Genomic DNA, 20,208 nt, shown 5'->3' with positions numbered 1-20,208 from the left:
TTTTTACTGTAAAAAAAACGACAGAAGCTTTCATTCATTTGCTAGGGGGGAAAGCAGTGCACAAAAGAAAAAAAAAAGAGAAAAAAAAAAAAAAGAAAAAAAAAAAAAGAAGGAACTGGGATTGTTTAACCTGGAGAAAAGGAGACTGAGGGGAGACCTTATGGCTCTCTACAGCTCCCTGAAGGGAGGGTATAACAAGGTGAGGGTTCATCTCTTCTCCCAAGTAATAGGTGATAGGACAAGAGGATATGGCCTCCAGTTGTACCAGGGCAGGTTTAAATTGGATATGAGGAAAAATTTCTTCACTGAAAGGCTTATCAAACATTGGAACGTGCTGCCCAGGGAAGTGGTGGAGTCACCATCCCTGGAGGTATTTAAAAGACATTTAGATGTGGCACTTAGGGGCATGGGTTACTGGTCGTTTTGGCAGTGTTACGTTGATGGTTGGACTCTATTATTTTAAATGTCTTTTCCAACCTAAATGATTCTATGATTCTACGATAAAAGCCTTAGGTGGAAACCAAGCTCTACCTTGACTCTGTGAGAGTAGGACACACTTGCCTTTCCAGTGTTGCATCCCAGTGAGACATTATTAGTCCTACAAAAGCAGAACTTTTCAACAAAACAGAGCAAAACCAGTCTATAAACTGGAAGCTCCCACCTGGAGCAGTGGGAAGCTAACAATTTTGACTGGTTCTCACTTGCACTCCATCCTCTAGGACAAATCTACAACCAATACACTTAAAACATCAGATCTTGAGTTTCTTCATGGAAGCTCTATCAGGGCTGAAGATCTGGTCATTAGATGCCTGATTTTAATGTGCTTTATGCTTCAGGTGTTTCAAAACAAAGAGGCAGGTGCCACTATTAGAAGAGTGGTGTGAACAAGTTACAGATTTAACATGGTTTCAACTTCATAATGGAGAAGAATTACAAGCAAAAACTAGTTTCAATGACAAATAAAAGGCTGACTAAGAAACTACACAGCTGCACTTTCCTTGTGGAAGGCGCCCATAGGGAATTTAGCTCCTAACTGGATGGATAAAGGAGATCTCATTTTGGGAATTTGCTGTAATTCCACCATAATTACACCCGTTGAGCTGATTTATCAAATCAAATACTAGCCATAAATGTGAGAGGGACTGGGATTTACATGTAACATATCGCTAAATGCATCTGCAGAAGAGACTGCTTTCCATTAAACCACACACTTCAGGAACAAACACATGGTTAATACTAATGATTTTTTGAGGGTATGATGTCAGGGGTATTTTCAGTGTCTGAATGGTCACCCTCTTTACACATGACTCTGCCAGACATCCAAAACAAATAAAGGTCTGGAGAAAAAACAGACCTTTAGAGGAAAGAAATTGCTTGTGTCTGCTCTCATTCCACCTATCACTATGCAGATCTGTGAAAGGGAGAAACAACTCAAGTAGCATCAGAAACCGTGACTTGTAAGTTTGTCCTAAAGGACAGACCACTGGACACTGATGACTTGGTGAGGCGATACCATCACAGTTTTGCTGGAGAGAAGTTTACCACCAATTACCTTTTCTCCCAATAGCTTCTCAGCCTGTGATACCCAACAGACTGCTGCATGCCTCACTATTTTGTCGTTATCTCATGCTAAAAAAAAAAACCAAAAAAAACAGGAAAAAGTTTTGGCTTTGGTTTTACTTACTGTTGAGATAAAACAGTGGTTGCTGTCCTGTTCAGCATAAAGAACCCCATCTTTAATGAATACAGATATTGCACGCAGGATGAATGAAACAAAGAGGTTCATGTGGATAAAATTTCGAGTGCAGTGAAGCTTCCTAGAGATGAAAGAGCAAGGGAGAGGAAAAGAAAAAAAAAATTAAAAAAAAAGACTTTATTTTGTGGACTTAGCACACTAGGCCTATCTGCACACATGGCCAGAGCTCCTAGCACCTTGATGATAAGAATAGCAACATCTGAAAGTCAGGAATGTGGATAGCACTGACCCTAAACCTGGCCAAGAGAACGATTTGGGGATTTTCCTGTAAAAGCATGCAGGGTTGCATAAAATAGACCCAGTCCAATGCAGCTTCTACAGTTGCATCTACAGTCTACTGAAATGTGTGTCAAAGCTGGGGGAACAACGCTATTAAAGGGCTGTCAATCTCTTATTCTACATCTGGTAAGATAAAAGCTTGAATATTGTTTTGGACCAATGAGCTCCGAACCCTTTCCTACCATGGCAGAACAGCTCCCTGCTCATGTCCTGACTCACCTGAAACGGCACAGGATAACCATGGCAGTGGTGAGGGAAACAAGAGAAGTGCTGTATCCCACCGTGTACAGAGCCTTCACAGAGAGATAGTAGTAATCCTTGGGAGGCAAACAACACAGAGTTAAATGGTTCATCTACGGTCACATCTTCCTTACCCTGTCAACATGCAGGGGGAGCCATAGGCAAGATTTGTTTCTTGAACAGCCTGGTTATTTTCCCCTCTTGGTTCCCCTGAGATCTCACTGTATATTAAAGCATTACTCTATGTCTGGCATACCCTTGGTTCTGCATACTGTGAGGCTTGTATGTCAGTGAGCTAACAGAGGCTGTCTCTATTTCTTTGGTCACTGTGCATGTATCTGTAGAAAAAAAAATAATCATTGGCTAAGGGATTCTTCAGTCAACAGGGGAAGAACTGGGGGCTTCTAGAAGTTACATGCTATATCAACAGTAAACAATCATACTCTGGAAATATTCAGTATAGAGCTAGGAAGGATTTGAATCTCATTTCTCACATTTTTATGCCCATAAATATCTGATTGTTTCATTCTAATCACCATCAAATCAGAACATGGCCAGAGGCTGGACAAAAAGCAGCCTGCTGCTCTCCCCCTTCATTTGTTTTTAATTATAAGATTAGTTCCCACCTGGTTATCAGACTCTGTTTCATTTTCATCAAAGCCACAGGCATCATAATAATGAGGAAAAGGTTCAGACCAGCCATCTTCAGTGCAATTTCTGCTGATGTCCCCTATGTCAAGTACAGTTGGGAATGTGACATTGCTGAAGCAAACCACAGGACATACCCTCCCTCCCCTTGGTACATGACCAAAGAAAACCCCACAGTACCACTGGGGTACTATTTATCTGGTTATGCATAGAATACTTTAATGGTATCTTTAATGACATCTTTAATAACCTAGTTCTACAGTAGGCGCCTACGGATGTCTACTACTGCAGCTGGTCACCACAGAGCAAAAAAGATTTAACCAGTACAGTCAGTGCCTCCAGGGCACCAAAGATCCCGTTCCCAAGCGGGTATCTAAACCAGAGGTCAGCTAAATGTCCATTTCTCTCCACTGACTCTGAAAGGCATCTAGGGAACACAGCTTTGGAGTAGACATTACACTTCAGATGGCTACAGGTTAAGTCCAGTGTTTAAATATAGGTAGGCACTTTAAGATAATCTATATCTCAGGTATCTGCATGGAACTGACAAGAAAACACCAGGCTGACACGATTTTTTGGAGCAGCTGCTGGAAGCCAGGCAGAATACTGTAAGATATGTAAAACAGACATTACATGTCTATGGTGAGGAAGCTGAACTGTTGTCCTGCAGTCAAATAACATGTATGCCACTCATTCATCTTCAAGCCTAGGCTGTGATCTGAGAGTGACTTTGTGAGAAGGGTCTGTAGGAAAACAAAGACAGAGTAGGAATCCCGCCCCTGCCTCTGTCTTCAGAGCTCTGTGTTCATTTACATCTCCAGATGCCCAGTGTGGCTTCAGTTGACAATTTCAAACCTGTTTCAGAGCTTCTCATATTCCTCTGTCTATTATTTGTTCCACTCCCAGTTTATAACCTTACCCTAAAACAAGTGTTTGCAAGGAGGCTCAAAACTGTCTCAGACAAAAATTCATACTCTTTTTGTCTCTTTTTACTCTAATTGCTTGGCTAATCTCATATAAACACCAGCTCCTAAATGGCTTTCACTGACACAGTCAAAAGGCTTAAAACTGTATTGGGAAAGAAGAGCTTGGGGGTAGAAGAGGAAAGTGTCTCTTGACACTCACTTTGTGGCTGAGGCTGCCTAAGGTGGGACGGCCCCCGTGGTGCGCTTTTTAAGCACCAGTACTCTTGCCAGAGCTCAGTGACCTGGTTGAAAAATTAGAGCTGGGCTGCTGGCTGCACTTACTCCTCTCCAGCACAATAGCACAGTTTCCATTTATCGAACTATTACAGTTTTTGGAGTTTGAGCTGTACCTTGACGAAAATTGATGGAAATTTCCACCTTTTTTTTTTTTTTTTTTTTTAATAAGGTTGTGCTGCTTCGCATTCTTAGAGCAGTTTAGTCAAGTAGCTCATAACACTAGCAGTGACCTTATTTTTAGAGAATCTGTTTGCCATCCATGCAGCAGAATATATCTATTTAATCACAGCATTCATTTAAGAACATTGCATTACTTGGCAAATATTGGTAAATTACTCTTGCACATTCATCCCTAGTTTTCTATGGAAAATAACCACTTAATCATGGTGTTGACTTTCCTTAACACCATTTAGTAATTACTGTTAAGCAGGTAGATATAATTTACAACAACATACTTGCTAGATTGCAAAACTCAATAGCGGAGGAATAAATTTTCATAATACTGCTAAAAGTAATGCACCAGAAAATGTGTCACCATAATTAGAACTCATTTGAAAATAATACCTAAATGGCAGGAGAAAAAGCTTGGAGCTTCCTTTTTAAGAACGTTAAAATAAAAAGCGAAACATTCCATGGTTCTGTTTCTTACCTAAGGGAGACTGGGCTGTGCTTTCCAGCAGGTCATAATCACCTATAAAAGTGGAAATTTGGTATGAAATTGTTTTGATTGTATTTTCTATTAGGACCCAAACTGGCCTCTGCGGAAATCAGTGAATGGGATCCAATTGATTTTTATTTGTTTGGATCAGGCCCAAAGGCAATAAATACTTGATTTTGTCTTGTCAGGAAGTAAACACAGTTTTACCTGTGAGTTTAAATCAAAGCTGGACCTATAAAATTAAAAAATTGCTACTGCAACCAGAGAGCACATGGCTAAAAACACATGCAATCAAACTAAGACCAATTTTATTAAAGAAGTATTAAAGTCAAATATTATATCCTTAGAAATTTCCATTTATAAACCACAGATATTGATATACGGTCAGTTTTCACAGAATTAATGAAAAATTATTTCTGTTCATCAGTGACCAAAGGCAATAATTAATTGGTTTTAAGTAAGACAGTTTAATTTGGTGGCTTTAAGTTAGATCACATCGACTTCTAGAAATTTACCAGATTTTTACTTTTGCTTTTTATCACTGTGTCACAATGAACTACATGCATTAATTATCATAATTGTTGATGCACAAACAACTTTCTAATAATCTGATGTTATCATATGCTCTACATACAATTTTTGAGAACAGAGGTACGTAGGAGGTAGTCAGCACAACTGGTTCTTACCTGCATGGGTTTGCCCCAAGTTATCTACTTCCCAACCTGAAATTAGAAGAACAAAAATAATTAATTTAACCTTGATAATAATTTGCTTCCCATAAGAGGACTGGATGTAGCAGTGCGCAGAGAAGAACTGCAAGAAAATTTTGTTTAATTCCTTTTTTTCAAGATAAGACTGTATTATTACAGCTGAAAAGTGGCTTTCAGAAGATGGTCAATTGCATTGTATTGTTAAATCTCCAGTTATCATGGAGTTTCATCAAACTCTAGGAAGGATGTGAAAAAGAGTTGTACGACCTTTTTTGTCAGCTGTTTTTTTCTTTTTTCCTTTTTTTTTGGGGGGGTGTGTGTGTCCGAAATAAGAAGGACACACACATTTCCAAAATATTATGCTGAGACCCATGCTGATTTGTATACCAAAAATACAAATGTTACAATGACAAATCATAAAATTTCATATTTGCATTAAAAAATTTCCTTTTCCTTCATTTTGTCCTTCCAAAATAAAACGTTGGCATTATCTCAAACCAATCTCCCACCCACCCTACTAAGTACTTAACCCGAATTGCACTGAAGGCAGACTTTTCCTGAATCCTCGGTGGATTTTTGGCTCAAGTTCAGTGTTGGGGAATGCATAAAGAGGAGCTGCCCTAAGCCACCGAGTGGTGCTGCTGCATCGTGGAGAGAGAGATGCTGATGAGCCTGACAAAGCTGTCCGCAAATAGCTCTGCCAGTGGCCTACCGAGCAGGAAAAGGAATTCCAATGTTTCCCTGACCACTAAGGTAGGTTAAGTGTTTAGATTAGCTTAGTTCTGTATCCCCTGGAGTAACCACAGGGCTACAGGTTGTTGTTCTTTAACCCTGAACATATGGCCAAATCTTAATGAGGGATTGGAAAAGCTGTTCACCGATTTGTATGAGAGGGTTTTTTATTAAAAGTGAAAGCCAAACAATGATTGATTTTGATCCTATAGGGAAGGAGAAAGACAGCATCGAAGAAAGCAAAATATTAAAGAGACTTTTCAGCACAGCATAAAACGCATTTTATGTTTTATACTTTTTCAAATTCTCCATCATGTAATAATTTAAAATGCATTGATTTATCTCCTTTAAAATAAATCAGATGTGCTTTTTGATCTTCTAAGACAGAAAAAAAGAGGATTTAGTGTGAAGATGATGGTGGTAGACTAGAAAGCTAAGCTGAAGCATCAGGTAGGCTGTACTGTGTCTTTGAGTGGACATATTCAACATCAAACCTACACATTCAACCCACCAGTTACTCTGGAGGGTTAATCCTGAAAGCCATGATGAGAACACCCTTGGTCTCCTGGCTTCTCTGACCAACTCCAGCTCCTTTCAAGATTTCACATATGAGAATTCTTGGATGTTTGCAATTATTGGGCAGTTGCACTAATTCTGAAGAGAAGTCAGCAAAGGTCTGAGCAAACATTTTCCAGTTCGACCTGCTACATCAGGCTAAATTAGCAGATGCTGCAGAAGCGCTGTGACTGTGCTCCAGATTCTTGGCAGAATAACAGAGATGCCTCTGCAGAATATTTTGGAGAGACCTTTTTCTCTCCTAAGCTTACAAAACCCCAGGTTTACTAACAGGGATATAGCTCAGATATAGATGTCTACATTGCTAAAATCTGAATTCAGAATACCAACTTTAGGATACCCTCTGGGAATTTTTACCCACAGTAAAAATTTTCTTTCAGTGTCTTTCATAGCCTGCTGACACTCAGATCATTAGCTCGTAATAGAATTGGTTCCTTACATGAGGTCACCTCACCCAACAGCCTTACCCACAGAAGAAGGTTAAGAAGAAGCTGCAAAAAACCTCAAAAAAACTTTTCGACTCATAAAAATCCATTTTTACTTCACTAGTTGTACAGTATTGCTTAAATCCTGAAATGTGATATTACAAACTTTCCAGAATTCTTGTTGGAGGAAGACCAGGCCAATGCTAAGTAGATTGAAGCCTGATGTTCCTGGTATCCTGGCATATTGCACTGATGGCTCAGAAAGATATCTTTTTTTGAAATTTAAAAGTTTTAAATGCAGCTATTTTTATCTAAAAAGGAGGAAATAAAAATTACCATTATTTCACTTTAAATATGGATGGTAGTTAGTCACACTGATGTTAAAATATTAGATTTTAGTTCATTTTTAATTTCATGACATCTGTAATAGCAGTTGAAACATCATATTAATGTAGTTTAGTGAAATTTAGAAGCTTTTTATATTAATTTTTTTTATATATATATCCACATTATTATTGCATTTTAACTGTGTTTGGAGGTTATGAAAGGATTCATGGTTTTGACTATGTTTTCTGATTACTGTAGGAGTAAGCTTGCCTTTTATGAACATATTTTTCTACATCTGAGTCCTTGCTAATGTACTGAAGAAAGTTTCAGTACAACCTTTTCCTATACAGGCTTTTAGGCTTAATCCATCAACCTAATTTTCACTAATAAGTTAAGCTACTGGAAAGTCAATTAGATTTACGCTGAACACTATGCCCTGAATTACAACTAAAAGTCAAAATTCACCTTTGAGTGTTGGGATAATATACACAAGTATATTCGTATGTGTATGCATATATATATATAAAAGCACACAATGAGGGAGCATACAGCCACCATCTGGCTTTAAATTCCTGCATGCCACTGCTGCCCTTCTCTCTGACACCATATGTTTCTGCATCCTGCACCAGAATATGGATATTTACATGACAGATAACTGTGCCAATGGCTATGTTTGCTCACGTGTATGAGACTGCGATGGCGTTCATTTGGATTCTTTCTGTGCTTAACATTTAACATGTCCACATATATAGGGACAAAGCCTGAGCTTGCATTTGAGCTGGGGCTCTAGGAAGTCCAGACATAAGGAAGTCCCTCCCATTTTTCACTGTTACCCTGAAATGGTATTTTGTGTTTGGTTTGTTTTGGTTTTTTTTCCACCTGATTGCCTTTCTGACTCTAAAGAGACCTCAGCAAATTTTCTCTGGTGTCAGTGCTGTAATGGGCAAAATTGTAGGGCACTTCACTGCACGAGCTTTCATGTGAGTCCTCTCATTGCTTTACTCTTAGGACATAAACGACAAGAAACTGGTTCACTAGACTTCACTGATGAAGCAGAGAAAGCCCATCAAGATGATTATGCAACAAGCTAGATGAAATACATGATTTTCCCAGAAAAAAAAAACCAAACTTTTTGACTGGAAACCCATTTTGCAGGATTTTAACTCAAGGATAACCTTCATGACTTACACTGACACCTGTGCTCCTCACGTGTAGTTAAGTAACAGCACAGCCCAAACTACAGAAAGACGGACCCAACAACAGCTATTAAACAGTGTCTTAGAACACCATTTTTAAAATCAATGGTTGCTCACATTAGTCAATAAGCTCCCAAGGAAGCTGATGTTATCCTTGACAAAGGATGGGTTACCCAGTATATTGACAGACAGTGTTATTCACTGTTTGACCAGACTGAATAGGTGTCACTCTTAGGGAAGCAAAGCAAATTTTCCATTAGTGCTTTAACTGTCATTATTAATTAGACGTTATTTGCAGTACTGCTTAGAGACCCCAGAGAAGATTCATCAGAATGCTGAATTGTCAGTTCCAAAGACCAAATACAGAAATGGAATGTAGAATATATTGCTTCTTTCTATTTTCTACATGAAGAGGTGAAAGAGAAGAAAAAAAAAAATATTCAAAGGTTTTGCCAATGGCTACCCGTAGAGTTAGTGGCAGAGACCCAGATATTTCGTGTCCCGTATTTCCACATTTATCAGATTTTCTTGATTTTCATTTGCTGACCCCCAGAAAACATACCTACCTCCTGACTACCCTCCGACGGATGAAAAATTCGAGGCAAACAATTGTTGCTCCTGATGTAAAGTGATCAGGGCTGGCAAAGCTAAAGCCAAGAAACAGCCTGTGTACGATGAGCCTCGGAGCTCAGCGCAGCCTTTTAGATCCTCTCCTACATGCCAAATGTGTGCTGGCTGCTTTTGGTGTCAGCTGGCATGGCAACTGCTTTATCTCCCATGGATTTGTTTATCTGAGCACAACTTGCATTTAACCCCTTTGTTCCATCATTTGTCCCTTATTAGCGACAGGAGGGGAATGAAAGGCTTCCAAAACTATCCTATCCTGAAACGGCTTGCCCATGTTTTCTCCTTCTTCCTGTTGTTCCCGTCTTAATATTACGGGTTGGAGGGCTGGTACACATAGGTAATCCTCCAAAAGGTTGGATTTTGACAGCACTGAGATCAATTTGCAAAGGTTTTTATTGGTTTTAGTGCGTGTTGATTCTGTCCCTTCAGAAAGTGCAGAGACCAAAGCCAAGAGAGGTTATGGAAAACATTTCCTACAATCACTCATTACTGTGCTCTCCGCCTATGTGGATAATAAGCTGGTTTAGGTGGGAATCCATTTTTCCCCTGTTTTATATAGCACTGATTAGAAGCCTAACATTTAATTTGTAAATATGAAATAAATCAGTGAGCTCTCACTCCTGACTCCGCAGCATCCACCACACTATGCCTTTTTGCTCCCTTCCCTCTTGCTGCATGCTGCTCTCATGCACCAGCAATCTGTTCAGCCGGCTGGCAGAGCCGCAGTCGGGAACAGCAGTCTACTTAGCAGCTTTTCTGGGGCTTTCTGAGCTCCCCACACAGATACTGCTTGCACACTCTGCCCTCTGCTTCTAATCACAGAATCACAGAATGGCAGGGGTTGGAAGGGACCTTTGGAGATCACCTAGTCCAAGACCCCTGCCAGATCAGGTTAGCCAGAGGAGGTTGGACAATAACGCATCCAGGTGGGTTTTGAATATCCCCAGAAAAGGAGATTCCACAACCTTTCTGGGAAGCCTGTGCCAGTGCTCTGCCACCCTCAAAGTAAAGAATTTTTTCCTCATGTTCAGACAGAATTTCCCTTATTCCAGTTTGTGCCTGTTGCCCCTTGTTCTGTCGCTGGGCACTGCTGAAAAGAGTCTGGCCCCATACTCTTGACACTCGCCCTTTAGATGTTGATGAGCATTGATGAGATCCCCTCTCAGTCTTCTCTTCTCCAGGCTAAACAGACCCAAGTCTCTCAGCCTTTCCTCATCAGAGAGATGCTCCATTCCCTTGATCATCTTTGTAGCCCTCCACTGGACTCTTTCCAGTAGGTCCCTGTCCTTGAACTTGGGGCTGCAGAACTGGACAGAACATCCCAAATGCAGCCTCACCAGGGCAGAGTAGAGAGGGAGGATGACCTCCCTTGACCTGCTGGCCACACTATTTTTAATGCACCCCAGGAACCCATTGGCCTTCTTGGCCACAAGGGCACACATTGCTGGCTCGTGGTCAGCTTGTCCACCAGGACTGCCAGGTCCTTCTCCGCAGAGCTGCTTTCCAGCAGGTCAGCCCCTAACCTGTGCTGGTGCATGGGGTTATTCCTCCCCAGGAACGCCCTCTGCCCACTCCTGTACCCCGGCACACATGATCCCACATGCACCCTTTCCAGCCATCCCAGTTCCTTCATTATGGCTCTTTTTTGGGCGGGAAAAGTGATCCAGAATCAGCTGTTAGGCCTTTACAATCTCATTAACAGGATCTGTAGAACGTGGCAGCCAGGCAAGGTTCCAGAGTACGTGGCCTCACAGGTTCCCACAGCTTTCCCTGTGCTGTGTGCTTCCCTCCACTCTTTCTAGCGGTTTTGGTCTCTCTAGCCTCATGCCCCATAGAGAATACTTTAAATTACAGATTGAAAGTCATTTGTTACTTGGAATTTACTTTGACCATTTGCCTGGTCAAAGAGATTTGTGAGCATAGTGCTCATACAGAGATAGCACAAAACTAAGTGGTATCATTCACCATATTTAGAAATCTGGAAAACTGAGACAGAGGAAAATTAAGGGTAAGATTAGGAAGCCTGGTTCATATTTCGATGTTTGAAGAAGAACTAAGGATTGAGGAACTGATCCTGGGGGGCAAATTCAATTTACCCACCTGAAGATAAGTTCATCTAGTTTTTAAGTCTCCTCTCATAAAGGGCAAAGAGACTGGTACTTGCAGAGGGTGATTTGTTTTAGGCATCTACCATAGGATGAGACGAACTAGCTGCCACAACATCTTTGTTACCCAGTAGTTTGTGCAAAACATTGCAGTAGAGGCAGTGATGGAGCTGATATACAAGTCCTTCCTTCCTGTACCCCATACTAATTTCAGGGCACGTAGTTTCATAACATAGAGACCAGAAGATCCAGGGAATCATGCCTGGAGATCACAGCAGAATACAATAAGGTCCCATATGGAGAACATAAGGGTCATAGTATATAGGGCTGGCTGAAGCGGGACTGATGTACAGATATGGTCAATAATGTGTAAGGGAGATTATGACTTTCTTCTTTTCTTCCTCTTTCTTATCAAAAGCTATGAAACTAGCACTGGACTGAGGTCACCATAGCAACTGCTAGGCACCATCTAAACATTATGTCTATCCTTCCTATGAGACAGGCTCTCACAGGAGTGTCCATCAGAGTGCAAATTTAATGCAAATATTATTGAAGGGTCTCCTAGCTCCGAAGAGGGCAGGGGTCATATTTCAGAGAAAAGAGAAACATTGCCCAATGGAGATTATCAGTTATGAAATAAGTCCCAGAGAAGAAAGCATATTAAATCACTTGCTTAAAGGCAAGAATGAAAGTGGGCCCACTACACCTAAAATCTTGCAATCAACTGGAACTCCTTTCTCAGTTATTTAAGTCAAGAGGAGAAACAAGAATAGAGCAAAGACTACTAGGAAAGGTTGAAGCATCTGCCCATCTTGCACTTACAGTGATACTTCACTGTACTATCTTTTGCTATCCAAAGGTTCTCCATACTACTGTGTTCCACCCTTGCGTGCTTCCCAGAGGGGCATGATTTTATTTTCCAGCACCAAATTAGATTTCAGATCATATTGTCAAAGGTCTTGAACTGCATTACAGCTTTCCCCTGGCCTGTCCACTGCAGGATGTCATCTTGCAAAGGACCAAGGAGTTGATCTTTAGCTGAAATGCTCTTGGTCAAGTTTTACGTTTGAGTATCGGAGGCACAAAGTCTTATGTCCCCATAATTTGGTGGAAAAGGCCATAAAATGTCCTTTTCCTGTAAAAAGAATCTATGAGGCTTTAACTACTTGATTGGAAATGTAAATACTGTTACTATTCTTTGATGGCAATATTTTCTTCCCATTTCCCTCTGTACTGCAGATAGACTTTGTGATGTTGTGACCAAGCCGGCATGCTTAATTATAGCTTGTCCTCCTCACTTTGGAAAAGCTGAAGTAATCCCATGGCTTTACTGCCTGTGGAAAGCCTAGTGATGAAAACCAATGGGAGAGGGCTTGATAATCTAGAAAGCACTATTATCTTGGTCATTGGCAAAACATTACTTGTAACATCAACATTTGGTAGGTCTCTTGTGCCCCTTCTTAATGTCATGATTCATTCTAGGACTTGCTGAACACTAAGCAACAATAACACTTATGCAATCTTCAGACAGCTTTGAAAGCTGTCTAAAACCTTTAGCTGATATATATATGTGTATATATATATAAAACAAATACTCTTGCATTGAACTTGCTTCTGAACACTACATAGGATCTTATATAAAGTGAAGGATAAAACTAAAGTATGCCCAGAGTCGTGGTTGCTTCAAAGACTAATTAAGCTCCGTTGGCTCATTATTATTCCCATGATGGAAATGCTATGGGATGGGTCATGTCTATTTTTCAGAGACTACTCCTTGGTTCCAGTGTTTTTCTTCCTTTGGTTTTCATGCAGGATGTTGAAATACTTACTAGGGTGAGATATACTTAAATAGAAATCTAGACTTCTGCATTGATCTTTTGCCTTGCCTATTTGACAGGCAAATGTAATTTCCAATTTTGGTCTGATGCAATGCTGACCTTAATTTCAGCTGGTAGCAAAGAAATCCTGCAATTTCTAATTCAGTAGAAAATAAGTGCACAATCTTCCAGACACATTTTGTTGTTTTGAAGGCCCCTGATCTTTAACAGTCACCTGTTCTTTTTTTCTATATCAAAAAAATATCAATACATAGCCCAAACAAATAGAAAAACATAACTTGCAAATGTTCTCAACAGCTTTCACCTTGGGAAGACAATGACTCTTACTGTCTTTTCACCCAGTTTGGGAGCTATGTACCATTTTCGCAGTGGTACTTAGTCAGCACTTAAAAGCTTTACCAGGACTGTTTCCCCAGAAATGACACAGAAGGGCTTTCCGCATATGAACGTGTAGTGTCACTTCTCCTCTCATTAGCTCTTCTCTTGTCATCTTATTCTGTTTGATTAGGGGTGATATCTAAACTCAGACAGGAGGAAAAAAACAGAGATGGCTTCCCAAAACCAATTAAACCTGCATTCATAAATCCCATTGTCTACCCATGCTATCTGTAGTGCAGAACGGAGGAGACTTGGTGTTCTTCTGACAAAGTACTTGAGTGTCTCTCTGTGTTTTTAATGGGATGAGTAACAGACTATTTTCAGTTTCTTGTTCTTGGGGACAATAAAGCTTGTTGGCTGAGCACTGGAGTCATAAATTCCAGAGTAGCAGCAAGCCAAACATTTTGGTTCAAAAACGTGAGCACAGCATATAATTCCCTTTTAAACTCTGTAATACCGGGATACATTCTTTATTCTACTGGATTTTAATTAGGAGACCTTAATCCTGGTATCAACATAGCACACGTTTTGTGTCTTTGGTAAAAATGATGTGCATTTTCTCCCTCTTACATAGTAACCCATGATTTGTAGCAACGCTTTTTTGGGTGTAGCAGGTAGTGTCCTAGACTGAACACTAGATAAACATCCTGAATTACTGGAAGATTCAGTAAGAGCTAATTATATTTATTATTTGGATTTGTGAATGAAAGCATTTTCTCAATGTGGACCATATGGCAATGCTCAGAAACTGCCTATTATCATTTGTATTAGTTTTTACTGCAAATCAAAGATCTAAAAATATATTCATTTCTGATCTGGCTATTGGGTTTCTTTCAATGGTCCATTTGAGTAATGTGGCTTTACAGGTTCCAGAATATCTCAGCTGCACAGGACGAAGAAAGAAAAGAACAGACTTGGCTTCTGTAGATTTCCATTGCCAGACAGTATCACCTCTGTCTGGAAAAAAAAGGGGAAAAGAACAAAACAGAGAAAATTTTCCAGCTGGGAGTTGATGAGGCCATCTCTAGGTCTTTCTATGTCATACAGAAATGCAACATCACAGCTCGACACACTTTTTTTTTTTTTTTTTTTTTCTTCTTTGTTTGCAAAGGTACCTTAGAATGCTTTAAATATTCTCCACTCTGGAGCAGTTGTCTCTGGAGTTGTTACTGGGAAGGCACTGGAGAAAGCATAACATAACAGCACTGTCATGAAAGTTATAGCTCCCCATGAAAATAAATTTGTGAATTGATGGACATCAATCAAAGAAATGAATGCTGAAGAAGAAAAGAAATTAATTTTTAGGAGCACTCCAGAAGGAAAAGCACTGTAAATCCTTAACCTACTAGATCAGAAAAGACTCAGGAGCTAATATGTTTTGTTCATGTGGAGTGATTTTGAGAATTATCTTCTTGTTCACAGCCTGCATCTAAAAGGAAATGAAAAATTCTAGTGATTTTGGAGGAGCAGAGAGGTGAAATGAAATTTTGTAAGGAAGGGTCACCAAGCACACAGCATACAGCTTTCTGTACGATGTTGACAGCAGTTCAAATGTTACTCAGTTCAATTGCAGTGAAGGTTAGAGCAGAGTATGTTTTCAAATTAAAACCAGCAACAGCTGGTATTTTTAGCTAAATCCATAGAAAATTTTTCAAATAAGCATCTCTCCAGATGACAGTTTAGTTGGTTAATTTGTATTTCGTAGTATGACATTTTTTTTTTTTTTCATTTTACTGCATATGGAAATCAGACATCCAAGCCAAGGAAACCAAACTCCTTTCTGAAATTCATAAAAAAAGCAGTCCCCTCCAGTGACATCATTCATCTCAAGACAAGCATTTGAGTTAGGTCAGAGAAAATATCATCTAGACTACCCAGTGTTTTCCATTTACTGAACCAGAAATCCATGTGATCAGTTCAGACTTACACAGATAACTTCTAGATATCCAAAACCAAGTGAGGTAATCCCTACGCCCTATTCAAGATTAACATTTCCCCATCATATCATTTACCTGTTGTTATACAAGCAGTTATACCTACAGGTGCTTCATAGGACAAACTTTTTAAAAGTATAATTTAAAGTTATTGCTACTCTTTGTAAGAACGATTTATGGTCATCTAAAAATTTTGCTGTATTAAGAATGAATATGATGTTAATAAATAGTAGTGGCAGTGCCAACCTAGTTAGATATTCTAGAAACATAGCAGCAGCCAGAGGATACTGTAGCAATCTACAAAATGTGATTAGCTGTGTCTTAGGAACATTTTAGTTATCTAATAACCCTTTCTTTAAGGAACCATCATAATATGTGACTTTTTTCATTAAGCCCTCATTGAAACAAGTATACTTGGCTAATTAAAATTAGCAGCAATGAAGGTGAAAACTCATGCTGATTCACCTGGGAGAGTGATTATGGATGTAGATATTTCCACCTTGGGGTCACCAGTGCAAATCCAGCCGGATCTGTAGAGATTTCAGACTACCCCAGATTAAATGTTTATTTGTTTATCTAATGAATTATGAATCTTGGTTTTGTTCCTACTGAACAGATGTCCAAAAACCCCTCAAACCCAGCGCTACAAGAGGTAACAGCTGTCACTTTTGTAACTGATCCTGTAAGAGGATAAAAAAAACAGGACATATGTTTACACTGGACTGACTACTCCTCCCCTAGGGTCATACTGTCACCCTGCTGCAGGTCAAATGTGAAGTTCAAGTCTGGAAATCCTAGGCAAATAATTTAAAAATATTATTTCAGTCCTTTATTTTACATATCCCTAGTTATAGTAGAGCTTTTTGTTTTCTATATATTTTTTATATTTTTCTAAAACATATTATTTTTTCTATTTGAAAAAAAAAAAGTCTTTCCCATTAAAAGATTACAGGTTAGTTAAGTGCTGGAACAGATTTTATTGAGCTAACATTGTCTTTGAGGATGGAGATAAACTAGGTGATTTCTCAAGAGTCCTTCTAGACTTAATTACTTCAGAAATTATAACACTGTGGAAAAGAAATTTCATCAGTAAAAGTGAAACAGCAACATATTTCTGCAGGATATAAATAGAAGCGTCTGAGATATCCCTTGCAATAAAGAATAGATAAAACATCCATGGCAGAGGTGTGCAGGCAGGTTGGTAGTGAGGGAGATTTCCTGCACTCTAGATGTTCGTGGCACCACTCGCCATAGCATCACACTGGCAATATTCCTAAGCATTGTACCCAAAACTGGCAGGGAGAGAGAGAAAAGTGGTGTGTTACGTCACCATGTGTGAGCACACTGTAGCTGGAGGGTATGTAGGCAAAGTAGATTACAAGCCACCAAAAGGGAGGGGTCCTAATGGAAATTCGGGCAGGCGCTGTATGAGCAGAAGGCTTCCTGCAGTTATATCATAAGATAGCACTATATCAGCCATCTGCTGATGCACAGTAAATAACAAAAAGGTATTTTGCCTGCAGGCTGTAAGCATCACTGATAACTGGATAACAAAAACTTCTGGTTGAGTGTATATCCTGCCCAAAGGATGACCAGAATTGGTTTGACAATCAGGCTGAATGACAAGTAGTCAACAAGTCAACAAAAATTGATTACAAAGTCATGGAATATTGAAAAAAAAACCCCAAACAAACAACAACAACAACAACAAAACCAAACACAAAAATATACCTTCAAGAGGGAAGAATATTTCCTTACCCTTGCTAGATGCAAACCCTACTGAATGCTGACTTTTTGGTTTTTCTATTATCACTAACCGTGGATGGCTCAGTAAGTGCCATTGTACTCACTGAGTCAATACTGAACCAATATTACAGTAGTTAAGATTAGGTTTAATTATACCAACTCTAATTAAAGTACATAGAATTGCAATAGTAATTATATTTTCATACCTGATAATTTAAAGAGGGACTTGTCTTTCCCCATTCAAAAATTAGGTGCCCAGTTTAAGTGAATTACCCTTAGTACTTTCTGGATAAAGAGAGGTATCTTCAAGGTATGATCCACCTCATGTCTCTTGGAATAACATAAATTACCTTCTGTGGGCCACTTTCTCTCCACTGCTACAGACGGAGTCTAGAGGACTTGTATAAAGAAAATACTCAAGTTCCGTATGGATAAGTTTAGATGAGGTAATGATCACCCTTAAATTCTTTTCCATTTCACAAGCACTTGCTTTGTGTTTGGATGAGTTCAAATGGATGTATTTAATGTTGAGGATTTCAATGGTCCTGGAGCTGCGTATGAAACACTGTCCTACAAATTGTGCTCTGTGTGCGGTAATGGAGAGAAGGTGGATTTTTGACTCAAGATTGTAAATGAATAATTTCCCAGGGGAAAATGGTGAAGTTGTTCATCAACAGACAGTGCTAATTAAATGATCTGTAGTGGCCTTGGTGGGTGCTGGGAGGAGATGGAAAAATCTGTGTTAATTTTCAGGAAAGGCTTGTTGTTAGCTAACACTGGTGGGAAGACTTAGCCTCTCACATTCATTCAGCTGGGAAGATAATTTCATGGAATCATGGGGAAAAAAAAAAAAAAGAATTCAAGAGAACCTATAATCAAACTATATATCTGCTGTGAACAATTTATTATTTGTTATTTCCCCCTGTGCACGAACTCATTTTTAACTGGTAAATTTTCATGCATTTCAAAGGTTAAAAAAAAAAAATCGAGAAAGGACAAGGGGGTTTTGGTATCATGTAAACAGTAGCCTGCACAGAGACTCCTCCCATTAAAAAGCACTAGGTAATATTAATAACCAGGTCAAATAGTTAGAATTGCCATTGCTAAGGTAGGTTCTCCTTTGAATAGCAACTCCATTGAGACCAGCAGCTAGGTTGTATAAGGATTGAAGCTGCGGCCTAGTAGGCTTTGGTTACCAAGCATGGTGAGTGCTTTTGGTCCAAGCCAAAAGTGGTAGCAGAAAGAGAGAAAAGAGAAAATACACCAGCCTAGCTGACCATCTGCAGTATTTTTTGCAAGATGGGACAACCATGTTAGGCAGCCATGCATGCCGGAAGCAGAAACAGCTCAAATTTCCAATCTTTCATTTGCTTGCTTGGTTGCTAGTATCAGCTGCACGAGGCAGAAGGACGGCGATGTCTCATTTCCACAGACTGCAAAAAAGGCATGATGGAGCTTCTGCATCTCTCCAGGAATCTTCAATTCCCACCGACTCTTCCCTGGACTCCCAACATGGGAGCTCCTCACATTGGTCATCTCATGCCTATGTTCTCCTTAGGCATAAGCAGATTCCAGCTCTGAGTTTTAGTTACTTTCTAAAATAGGTTTCAATTGTGCTGATTAGTTATCCAAGACCCACACAGTTTTATCTCTAATTGATTTCAGTGGAGACTCAAGGGCAGAAGATCCGCTTTAGCAATTAGAGTTGGTGATATTTTCAAACTGTATAGTCTGTGAACGCTTTTTTCACACATTCCCTCCCACTCCTGCTCACACACATGTATCTACACACAAACATCCTGGCTTTCTAAAGTGTTCTCTTAAACCGTAACCCAGCCCCACACCTCTGTAGAGTCTTTGATTTCCCCTGGTACCGAGTAGCTAAGTGAGGTTTTAAACTCATGCTGGCCATGTAGCTTTATCAGACAGAGTCAAAAAATAAAGAAAAAATACTTTACCATCTTCAGAGATGATAAATCTGAACAGTGCAGGACACTTGACAAAGACAATTTCACCCACACTTGCAGGTTTCCAGCATGTGATATTGTCCCACATTCCTGGGCAACCTATAGAAGAGAAGGAGGGATAAAATACATTAGTGGGGGAAATCCATTCCTTTCTTCACACTGTTATTGCACTTTAAGTTGGCTCTTTCTTCTATCTGTAAAAATATGTTTGTTTAAAAAAATTAATAATATCATCTCCTAACAAGACTTCCCTGGAATAAAATAATATTCATTCATAGGAATAGCATAAAATATGTAGTTACATGGCACAATAATGTCCAGACTTTACCCTGGCAGCAGATGACACTTCTTAGTCCCAGTTAAATCACTCCAAGATACACCAGAAACAAATTTTCCCTACCACCATTTAGCTATCTTTTAGTATCATTTAGCTATCTTTCAGTATTGCTGAGCTAAATCTTTAGGCATCTTTGATTTAAATTCTATACATTTCTGCTGGCCCTAATGCTCATCAAAGTTTGGGATAAAAGACTTGAGTGGTAAAGAACCAACCTCCTGTTACAAGTATGCAGAAAGAAGAGGTGATTGGACTGCGGATGGGAGGTGTCTTCTCCTAGGATATCAAAAAAATTGAGGTCCCATATGCTATTGTAAATACAATAAAGGAGCCCATATCCTGCTTCTTTCTGATCACTGTGGCAAACTATGGCTGATTTTTAAGAAGCAGCTATCTATGCGTGTCCCTTCCTGTAATTCTGTAAACCACCGTCTTACTAGCTCATAAACTTCAAAGATTTATCCGGTGTACAGAACAACTCAGAGTAATCTCTCAAATTTCCTACTTATGTCTAAAAAAAATGACTT

At 39.5% G+C, this 20,208-nt stretch overlaps 1 protein-coding gene across 1 annotated transcript in view; it reads right to left on the bottom strand.

The window, feature by feature from the left end:
* The window catches only part of ADCYAP1R1 (adenylate cyclase activating polypeptide 1 (pituitary) receptor type I), a 117,438-nt gene that overhangs the window by 40,478 nt on the left and 56,752 nt on the right, over nt 1-20,208 (bottom strand). The window contains exons 3-8 of the mRNA XM_009880485.1: nt 19,336-19,443; nt 5,470-5,505; nt 4,775-4,816; nt 2,902-3,005; nt 2,255-2,352; nt 1,685-1,817 (exon numbers count right to left, since the gene is read on the bottom strand). Coding sequence (XP_009878787.1) covers nt 1,685-1,817; nt 2,255-2,352; nt 2,902-3,005; nt 4,775-4,816; nt 5,470-5,505; nt 19,336-19,443 — 521 coding nt within the window. The remainder of the gene's footprint in view (nt 1-1,684; nt 1,818-2,254; nt 2,353-2,901; nt 3,006-4,774; nt 4,817-5,469; nt 5,506-19,335; nt 19,444-20,208) is intronic.

The sequence above is a fragment of the Charadrius vociferus genome, unplaced genomic scaffold, assembly GCF_000708025.1.
Source record: "Charadrius vociferus isolate BGI_N301 unplaced genomic scaffold, ASM70802v2 scaffold12, whole genome shotgun sequence".
NCBI classification, from domain to species: Eukaryota; Metazoa; Chordata; class Aves; order Charadriiformes; family Charadriidae; genus Charadrius; species Charadrius vociferus.
Note: the sequence above shows the minus strand (reverse complement) of the source record. Positions and strands in the feature narration are given on the sequence as shown.